Source organism: Arachis hypogaea, chromosome 13, assembly GCF_003086295.3.
Source record: "Arachis hypogaea cultivar Tifrunner chromosome 13, arahy.Tifrunner.gnm2.J5K5, whole genome shotgun sequence".
NCBI lineage: Eukaryota > Viridiplantae > Streptophyta > Magnoliopsida > Fabales > Fabaceae > Arachis > Arachis hypogaea.
This window is the reverse complement of record NC_092048.1, coordinates 44,175,383-44,186,343: the sequence shown is the minus strand read 5'-3', so window position 1 is coordinate 44,186,343 and position 10,961 is coordinate 44,175,383. Positions and strand designations below refer to the sequence as shown.

General features: G+C 34.7%; 1 protein-coding gene across 2 annotated transcripts; it reads left to right on the top strand.

The window, feature by feature from the left end:
• The first annotated feature begins 318 nt into the window (after positions 1-318).
• Positions 319-10,229, top strand: LOC112738247 (ABC transporter G family member 32). Of its 2 annotated transcripts, none has more exons than XM_072211861.1 (25): positions 319-473; positions 634-964; positions 1,305-1,425; positions 1,524-1,612; positions 3,090-3,174; positions 3,429-3,588; positions 3,693-3,769; positions 3,888-3,941; positions 4,113-4,203; positions 4,284-4,585; positions 4,685-4,966; positions 5,080-5,396; positions 5,491-5,651; positions 5,737-5,840; positions 5,964-6,126; positions 6,224-6,343; positions 6,429-6,520; positions 6,612-6,944; positions 7,064-7,354; positions 7,567-7,650; positions 7,766-7,899; positions 7,979-8,206; positions 8,395-8,566; positions 8,970-9,224; positions 9,679-10,229. In XM_072211861.1, the coding sequence occupies exons 2-25, from the start codon at positions 690-692 to the stop codon at positions 9,946-9,948; spliced, it is 4,260 nt and encodes a 1,419-aa protein (XP_072067962.1). In that variant the 5' UTR covers positions 319-473; positions 634-689; the 3' UTR covers positions 9,949-10,229. The 2 variants fall into 2 exon arrangements, with proteins under 2 accessions (XP_072067962.1, XP_025644384.1); XM_025788599.3 differs by having other exon boundaries at positions 319-488.
• Positions 10,230-10,961: the final 732 nt, after the last annotated feature.

Below are 10,961 nucleotides of genomic sequence, written 5' to 3'. Positions count from 1 at the left end.
TAAAATTTGTGGCTGAAAGTGTAAAACACATTAGTATTTTACACCCATTTCCAAGTCCACACACATACAGGTATAGTTATGCATTTAATTTTTTATCAAAGTCAAATTTATTTATTTATTTCTAAAATCCTACTTCAGAGGTAGTGTTAGTCTTAAAGTGTTAAGGATTAAAAGGTATTATCGTGAGGGTAGTTAGTTGGCGGGAGCACGTGACAATCACAGTGCGAGAGGCTCGTGTTTGATTTTGATTTTTCTGAATTATTTTTTGTTTATCCTTTCCCGCGGCTATTAAATGAGGGGTGGTCTAACTGTGAGAGAGAGAGAGAAAGAAAGACAGACACCAGAGTGTTGTGCTCTTTATCGCAGTGCACCAACTAAAACCTCAATATATGTCGAGAGGGAAAAAATATTCAAGTCTCTATCATTTAATGCACACCTCAACTACCTGTCCAAACAACACTTAATCTACATTTGTAATAGCAGTAATAGTAGTTGTATCGCTCCATCTTCTTCAGTTTTTCGTCATTTCTCATATCTCACACACACTAACACCACCATTGAACTAACCAGTAACCACCACCAACATCTCACATTATTATTGTTACTATATTCTATTTTCTTTGAGTTTGTCAGGCAGTTAGGGGTTTCGTGAGCTGCCAGCTGGCGGAGAAGGTGGCTGAGGGGGCGCAATGTGGAACTCTGCAGATAATGCGTTTGCGCGATCGGCGTCGTTTCGGAAGGAAGGGGAGGATGAGGAGGCACTGCGGTGGGCCGCGCTTGAGAGGCTCCCTACCTACAGGCGAGCACGGAGGGGGATCTTTAAGAATCTCGGTGGCGATAAGAGGGAGGTCGACGTCGCAGACCTTGGCGCACAGGAGCATCGGATCCTTCTCGAGAGGCTCGCCGATGCACTCGACGACGATCCTGAGACGTTCTTTCAGCGCATGAGAAACCGATTCGATGCGTAATGATAACTTCTTTTCTGTCTATCCATAAGGAAAATGTAGAATTTAGTAAACTTATAATTCAGATATCAGAATTCAGAAGTAGTATTTTTCAAAATAAAAATCTAAAAGAAACATTTGTTAGGTGGTTACACTTTATGTATTCTTGTTATAAAATTAATTATAATTAAGCCTATATTATTGTTAATACAAAATGATGTGGTAATAAATTGTCTTTACTCTGTTTGTTCTATGTGCAGTTGGAAATAGTGTTTGTGATTTGTTGTATACTACTTATTTTGACTGGATCTTTTGTTTTGCTTTCAATGTAGCTAATACTCCTTTTTCTTGTGTTCGCAGAGTAGATTTGGAGTTTCCAAAGATTGAAGTTCGGTTTCAAAACTTGACGGTAGAGACTTTTGTCCATGTAGGAAGCAGAGCATTGCCTACAATTTCCAATTTCATTTGCAATATGAGTGAGGTAATATACAGTACTTCTGCATTTTTCTCTTATGTTGACTTGAATCAACGGTTTTTTTGTTTTTGTTCGTATAACTTTCTAATTTGATTTATTATTAGGTTTTTTTACGGCAAATGAGGATTTTAAGAAGGAAGAGAAGCAAATTGACCATTCTTGCTGATATCAGTGGGATTATAAGGCCTTCAAGGTCAGGGATCAAAGTTATTATTCACTTAATATTAGTATTTTATTAGGTTCATAGTTCATACTGGTTTTAATACCTTATTGAAAACCACAAGAAAAAGTTCAATTATGGTTGATAGCAAATTTATGTAACATGGAAGATTTCAAAATTGGAAAATAGAGTTGCTATTATAGTTAGCTGTATCTTTCATAAATAAAAATCCTAAATGTTATCAAATGATAATTTCTATCCTTCTTTTGGAGAGTTACCATCGTCCATGATTTGTTGGATGCGAAACTTGTTAGATAATGTATATAATTATTAGCATGGATCACTTTTAAATGGTTTGGAGGAAATTATGGATGGTTAAATTTTCTTAAAAGAAATTAATGAGTACATGATTGGTGGGAATAGAGAGTATTCTTCTCCTTTGTTAAAACTTTTAGGTTCAAGTTTTAATGTGTTTTTTTGTGTGTGTCTATTTTAATATGTGGTTATGTCTAATTGCCTATAGATTTACATTGGCCAAATAGGATATTCTTCAACAGAAGATTGCCTATTATTATTTTTTAAAGTTTTTCTTCTCTATTTTTCGTAAGTTTAATTAAGTTTAATTTTAATGTATTAATAATATAAAAAATTTTATATAATCATTCAAATAAATTCATATTTAGATGATTTTTTTAAGTAATGAATTTAAGTATTTATTATTTACATGGCAATACACACCTATGCAACACTCTTTTACAATTGACAATAAATAATTTTTTTTAAAAAAAACTAAAATATTATTATCATCGTACTTCATCACACAATCCCGGTTAAGTATTTCTCTTCAAATTTTTATTTGCTATCAATCATTTTTCCTTTTTCTTTGTGGGTATCTAATAATACATCCTTTCCTAGAATTATTGTCCCTATATTACATTTAAAGTTAATACATACTGACCAATAGAAAAAAGATTGGTATTGCTTTATCATCCATGTGTTAAACAGCACTGGCTAAAGTTTTCTATTCAAAATTTATTGATAATTTCATATTTGAAAAACAATAAAAATATTGATAAATTAAATTAAAATACTATTGTTATTAATTAATTAAGTATTTAAATTGTTTTTAATCAATGAAATAAAAAAAATATTGGTTGTCAGGTGTCAAATGGTATTTACAATAAAAAAAATTATAGACTTAGCAAATAATAAGATTGTTTGAAATAATAATTAATAAAATTGCTGATCCTAGACTTTTCCATTAATAAATTAATTTGGGGAATGTTAGGAGGACAATGATTTTATTGAATAATATGAATAACCACTAATCAAATAAAAACATGCTACACCTCCAAATTAATCCTCTAAATTTTAATATTAAAATAACCATTCATAAAATAAATATCCGATATATCTATTGTTTACATTGTTTAATATTTTCATTATTTACCTGTACTTTTCCATTAATTTGTTATGTATATGATAGGATATTGCTTTGTCATTGTTGCAGACTAACGCTGCTGTTGGGTCCACCAAGCTCTGGAAAAACGACACTTCTATTAGCTCTTGCTGGTAGGCTGGGACCTGGTTTACAGGTATACTACTTAAGTAGGCTGCAATTACACTCACATTGAACAATAGTATAGAATCGCTACTAGTTTAAACTTGATAACATAATTACATGAACCATCATGTGAATGGAGCAATAGGTTGTTTGGGTTTTGAAATTGATAATAACGGAAGGCAATAAGCACTGGTAGGAGTTATGTCTATATTCCATTTTGGACTTATATTTTTGTCTTCTCTTCTTTTTGTCACCATCCCATTTTTGTTCTTATGTCATCCACAGATGTCAGGGAACATTACGTACAATGGACATGGTTTGAATGAGTTTGTTCCTCAAAGAACGTCTGCTTATGTCAGTCAACAAGATTGGCAAGTGGCAGAGATGACCGTGAGGGAAACTCTCCAGTTTGCAGGCCGCTGTCAAGGCGTCGGATTTAAATTTGGTAATGTGTTATGATAAACAAGTTACTTTGAGTAGTTGTTTTTTATATTTAGTTCGTTAGAAAATACTTTCGATTCTACGTACTAAAGTCTTGAGCGTTAATAGATATGCTGCTAGAGCTTGCAAGGAGAGAAAAGAGTGCTGGAATAAAACCAGATGTTGATCTTGATATCTTCATGAAGGTATGCTCTTCATTAATTTTTTTTTCCCTTATCTTTTTCAGGAAGTATTTTCTCCTCTGCTTCTCCAGTACGAAAGCTTCTTACACAAACTAATAATCTAATCTATTTTCTTTTGTAGTCAATAGCTCTTGGAGGACAGGAAACAGATCTTGTGGTAGAGTACATCATAAAGGTATTCATTATGCAAATTGCGAAATAGTTTAGTATTTGTTGAATTGATAAAAATGTAAAAATAGAGATTAGTAGGCTCTAGCTATTAGTATCCCGTTTCAATACAGCTTACATTATATTAACATTTTATAAGTCTTCCAAACTCCTAAGTGCTAAGATATTTCTCACAAAGATATTAGGTTTGGACATATGTGGAGACACATTGGTGGGCGATGAAATGCTCAAAGGCATCTCAGGGGGACAAAAGAAACGACTTACAACAGGTTTATTATAACATTGACATATAATTTGTCTTATATTTTAGTATGTGCTATGCTAACCAATTGATGTGTGAGATTTGCAGGAGAGTTACTAATTGGTCCAGCAAGAGTTCTGTACATGGACGAGATATCAACCGGCCTCGATAGTGCAACCACTTACCAAATCATTAGATATCTTAAACATTCTACCCGTGCACTTGATACAACCACTATCATATCTCTTCTTCAACCAGCTCCTGAGACCTATGAATTGTTTGATGATGTCATTCTATTGTGCGAGGGTCAGATTGTTTATCAAGGGCCCCGTGAATCTGCTCTTGAATTTTTCAAAATGATGGGGTTCACTTGTCCTGAGCGAAAGAATGTAGCAGATTTCTTACAAGAAGTAAGTGGTAGCAATGTTAGATCATAAAGAATGAGCGGCAATATTTGATTCTTTATTTTAGTAAGAACAGTAATAGGATGACTCATTTTTTGTTAACAGGTTACGTCAAAGAAGGACCAGGAGCAATACTGGTCCGTTCTCGACCAGCCTTATCGGTACATACCTGTTGGCAAGTTTGCCGAAGCGTTTTCATTGTATCGCGAAGGAAAGAACTTATCAGAGGAACTAAGTGCTCCTTTCGATAAACGCTACAATCATCCCGCAGCCTTGGCTACTTGTACCTATGGCGCCACGAGGCTTGACCTTCTCAGGACAAATTACCAGTGGCAGAAGCTTCTTATGAAACGGAATTCATTCATTTATGTTTTCAAATTTGTTCAGGTACGGTGTTTAGCGTATATTGTTAAAAGATTTTAGATTTTATTTTTATTGAATCAACCACCTTCAGAAGCCCATGAAGAACGATGATATTGACTTGTATTTATTCTTTGCAGCTGTTTTTGGTTGCTTTAATTACAATGAGTGTATTTTTCCGGACAACGATGCACCATAATACAATTGACGACGGGGGATTATATCTTGGTTCACTGTACTTTTCTATGGTTATTATTCTCTTCAATGGTTTTACGGAGGTGTCAATGTTGGTTGCAAAGCTTCCAGTTCTGTACAAGCATAGAGATTTGCACTTCTATCCTAGCTGGGCATATACAATCCCTTCTTGGTTCCTTAGCATCCCAACTTCTCTCATGGAAGCTGGTTGCTGGGTTGCTGTCTCTTACTATACAATTGGATATGATCCTTCAATTATCAGGTAACTCTCAATTCTAACTGGGCCTCGGGAAATTTTGGACTTTTGTGTATTCTTAAGTTTCTCTTGAGCCATTTTTGTGTTTCTTGTTTTGCAGATTTTTTCGGCAATTCTTGCTTTATTTCTTTCTGCACCAGATGTCGCTAGGCCTATTTCGTCTGATAGGATCCTTGGGGCGGAACATGATAGTGGCCAATACTTTTGGATCCTTTGCCATGTTGATTGTGATGGCTCTTGGCGGATACATCATTTCAAGAGGTTATATAGGAATTGCACTCTGCATTCTCCTAGTTTGATTTATTTATTGAACTGTGTTTTATCAAGTCTTCTCATTTTTTGATAGATCGCATTCCAAGTTGGTGGATATGGGGTTTTTGGATTTCTCCTTTAATGTATGCACAAAATTCGGCTTCTGTAAATGAGTTCCTTGGGCATTCCTGGGATAAGGTATATATAACCTTCAATTATAATCATTTACACCGTTTTCATCATAACTTTCAGAACTATGTAACAGTGTTTATTCACAGTTTAATGTTGTAATATACTCGCTACGTCTTTTCTTTATTACAGACAGTACAAAATCAGGTCACCAACTATCCCTTGGGTAAGCTAGTGTTGAAACAGCGAAGTTTGTATCAAGAGAGCTATTGGTATTGGATTGGTCTTGGAGCAATGGTTGGATATACAATTTTGTTCAACACATTATTTACTATCTTCTTAGCTTACCTTAATCGTAAGACAAATTCCTCTGTATAGTAGTCCCCTTAATTGTTTGAATGTTTAATATTTAATAGGACAATTTAAGATCTTGTTCTCCTTATTTTCTTCAGCTTTGGGAAAACAACAAGCTGTAGTTTCAAAGAGTGAGCTACAAGAAAGAGAAAAGAGAAGGAAAGGTGAAAGCGTTATTGTTGAGTTGAGAGAGTACTTGCAGCATTCAGCATCCAGTGGTTTGTAAAATGTCTATACATATTTTCTTTGCCCGTTTCTATTCAGCTGGGAAATGACATTCATTTTATTGTATTGTCATCCCAGGAAAGCATTTCAAACAAAGAGGAATGGTTCTCCCATTTCAACCTCTTTCCATGGCTTTCAGCAATATCAATTACTATGTGGATGTCCCTTTGGTGCGTAAAAAGAAATCCCCCATCGCCCCCAAAAAAGTATTCTTTATTTTTCTGGCAGGCTAAAAGATACTTGATTCAATTTTTTATTCAGGAATTGAAACAACAAGGGATACAAGAAGAAAGGCTGCAGCTGCTTGTTAATGTTACTGGAGCTTTTAGGCCTGGAGTGTTGACAGCATTGGTTGGAGTAAGCGGGGCTGGAAAAACCACGCTAATGGATGTCTTGGCTGGAAGAAAAACTGGAGGTGTTATAGAAGGGAACATATACATATCTGGTTATCCCAAAAGGCAAGACAGTTTTGCAAGAATTTCCGGTTATTGTGAGCAGACAGATGTTCATTCCCCTTGCTTGACTGTCTGGGAGTCATTATTGTTCTCTGCTTGGCTCCGGTTATCTTCAGATGTTGACTTTGAAACACAAAAGGTAAAGAGTCATATTATTTGAAACCAAGATCATATGAAATTGTCATTACTATTTCATTTTTGAAAGTATGCATTATTGCTTTTGAAGTTTAAGTTTGAAGAGTTTGATTGGCATGCCAGGCCTTTGTTGAGGAGGTAATGGAACTGGTGGAACTCACTCCATTGAAAGGGGCACTAGTTGGTCTACCTGGAATTGATGGCTTGTCAACAGAACAACGAAAAAGATTAACAATAGCAGTTGAACTGGTTGCAAACCCATCTATAGTTTTCATGGATGAGCCCACTTCTGGATTGGATGCCAGGGCTGCAGCCATTGTAATGAGAACTGTTAGAAATATAGTGAATACTGGCCGAACGATCGTGTGCACAATCCATCAGCCTAGCATAGACATATTTGAATCGTTTGATGAGGTATATATTCTCCTTACTATTGTAGGCCAGTAGGAAGCTTTTCAGTTTTCAAAGATTCCGGGATATTATATCCTTTTGTCTATAACTACATGCAACATATGCTAGTTTCTGTTACATAAATATTTTTTTCCAGTTAGTTTATAGTTTATACTTTATAGCTTAGTGTCACGGCCTTGGACACATTAGTCTAACAAAAACCATTCCTTTTATAGCTTCTGTTTATGAAGCGTGGAGGAGAGCTCATATATGCTGGTCCACTTGGCCCTAAATCTAGTGAACTTATCAATTATTTCGAGGTTAGCTAATTGATGCTTAGCTTTCACTTATTTATGTGATATATGAATGGTGATGAAGCAATCCTCAATTACTTATTTAGTATAATATTATAATATAATATCCATGTGATTGTAGGCAGTGGAAGGGGTTTCGAAGATCAGGTCCGGATATAACCCTGCAACATGGATGTTGGAGGTTACTTCTTCAACAGAAGAAAACCGTTTGGGAGTGGACTTTGCAGAAATATACCGAAGATCAAGTTTATACCAGTACGTATAAATTTAAAATTACTACAAAATAACCAGTTTCTGTATACTAATACACCATTTCTTTTTTCCTCATATGAAGGTATAATAAAGAATTGGTTGAAAGCTTGAGCAAGCCGAGCAATAATTCAAAAGAGTTGCATTTTCCAACCAAGTATTGTCGGTCATATTTTGATCAGTTTCTAACTTGTCTTTGGAAGCAAAATCTATCTTACTGGCGTAACCCACACTACACTGCTGTTCGCTTCTTTTACACTGTCATCATCTCCTTGATGCTTGGGACAATATGCTGGAGATTTGGTGCTAAAAGGTCCTTTTCTTTTTCATTATTTTTTCCACTAAGGATATTCAATTTTAAATAATACTACTATACCATTTTTTCTCAATATTTTTGGGCAATGACATGCTAATTTTAGTTTTATTTACACCCCACTGAATCTCATGAATTTATCTTCCAGTGTTACTTCAACATATTTTACTCTTTCTTACCATTTTCAGAGACATGCAGCAAGATCTATTCAATGCCATGGGATCCATGTATTCTGCAATCCTCTTCATTGGCATAACAAATGGCACAGCCGTTCAACCTGTTGTTTCGGTTGAAAGATTTGTTTCATATAGAGAAAGAGCTGCTGGGATGTATTCGGCCTTACCATTTGCTTTTGCTCAGGTATTTTAGGTAGCGTTTGGAAGAGAGAATGAGATTGAGAGATAAAGAATGAGACAGAGACCGAAACAAGTTGTACTTGGTATAAAATGAGAGATAGAGACTCAAATAAGAATGAAACTCTAATTTAATTTGCCTAAAAGGTAAAATTAGAATTAATTAATTGAAATGAGAATATTTTAGATATAAAATATTATTAAAATTTCAGTCTTCGTCTTAAAAAATTTCAGTCCTCTGTGTCTCCACTTTTTGGAGGTACTGAAATATTGGAATTTTGGGGACAAAAACTGAAATTTTAGTAGGACCAACAAACATACGCGGAAACAATTTTCCATTATAAAACAAATATAGCAAAGATTTATTTTGTAATAAGTAGATTAATATGTTCTACTTCTTTGATGTGCAGGTTATTATTGAGTTTCCTTATGTGTTCGCACAGGCTATGATATACTCCACAATTTTCTATTCTATGGCTTCCTTTGTCTGGAGTGTTGATAGGTTCATATGGTACTTGTTCTTCATGTATGTTACTATGCTGTATTTTACCTTCTATGGAATGATGACAACGGCTGTCACACCAAATCATAATGTTGCTGCCATTATCGCTGCTCCATTTTATATGTTATGGAACCTTTTCAGTGGTTTTATGATTCCTCATAAGGTATGGAAACCTCAACCTGAATCTTTAGTTGATTTATTCTGTTTATTTGAGTTCTGCTTTATTTGGCAAGGTCTTAAGCAATTAAACTGTAACTTTGGACAGAATGATTTGATGATGTAGCATTCTTTCAAGGATTTAATTAACAAAGAAAATCTTGAGGAATATAATAATAGTTTTCTCTGTTGAATAACCAGCAGCCAGTAACTATCATTTACTATGACATATATGTTAGATTTTCCTCCTCATTTCACAACTTAAGTGTTCATTTTACTCTATTTTCTTAAACTGCCGGTGGCAAAGTGCTTAATTTACAAAGGTAAACGATACCAATTATTATTGTTCATGATAAACTCAAAAATTTTAAGAGAGGCACATCTGAATAAAAAATTGATACATTACGTTAAAATTATCCATTTAAGAACTTTTTTGCTGGATGTTGCTTTAATTTTCTCAGAGAATCCCTGTTTGGTGGAGATGGTATTACTGGGCAAACCCTGTAGCCTGGAGTCTTTATGGTCTCCTGACTTCACAGTATGGTGGTGATGAAAAATCTGTGAAGCTATCTAATGGGAATTCCATGGCTATTTCGCAAGTACTCAGAGTGGTGTTTGGGTACAGGCATGATTTCTTGTGCGTTGCCGCTGTTATGGTTGCTGGCTTCTGCGTATTTTTTGCAATAATATTTGCCTTTGCAATTAAATCCTTCAATTTCCAAAGGAGATGATGGTATTTATATGCACTTGCAAAGCCACCAAAATTATGTACTCAATTGTTGTATGTCGGATTCTCCGCACCTCATAAAATAAGTGTGTATAGCGGTATTGTCATATATAGCATACATAGAAGAACTAGAATGTGCTTTTAGGGTTTGTAAACTAATAAGAATATATTGTCAAATTTTTATTGGTTTGAGTATAATTTATTGTAAATTCATATATTCTTGGTTTGTAGGATTTGTTAGATAAAATTCACATATTCTTGATTCATATAGAACATCCTGATAAATCTTGTGTGTATTGAATTGCAGCTACTATACAGTTTACCTAAAGAGCCAAATAGTCAAATAGTATATGAAATGTTATGCCATTGCATGACACACAACTATGGCCCCATAAACCCAGTAGGGGTGTTCGCGGATCGGATCGGATCGGATATGGCTAAAATTTCGATCCGATCCGCACTAAAATCATTGGATCGGATCGGATCGGATCCGATCCGATCCGCACATTTGCGGATCGGATCCGATCCGATCCGCACATTTGCGGATCGGATCGGATCGGATATCGGATATATCCGCAAAGCACAAAAATATTTTTAAAAGTTTATTTTTATTAAAAAAATATCAATAAAATTTATTTTTTCTATTCTTTTAAATATGTTTATTCTTAAAATAATATTAAACATACTTTTTTTGAATAATAAATTAAAATAATTTAACATATATGATAATTATTAGTTAAAATAAAACATAAAAAGAATATTTTACTTATTTATTTCTTTATTTTTGCGGATACGCGGATATGCGGATACCAACACAAAATCCGCAATCCGATCCGATTACTGTGTGGATCCGATCCGAAAGCTTTGCGGATCGGATCCATATCCGCAATTTTCGGATCGGATTCGGATAAACACCGCGGATATGTGGATCGGATCCGATCCATGGACACCCCTAAACCCAAGCAGTGTAACAATTTCTTGTATATGTACTACTAACTACGCGACTATATATACACA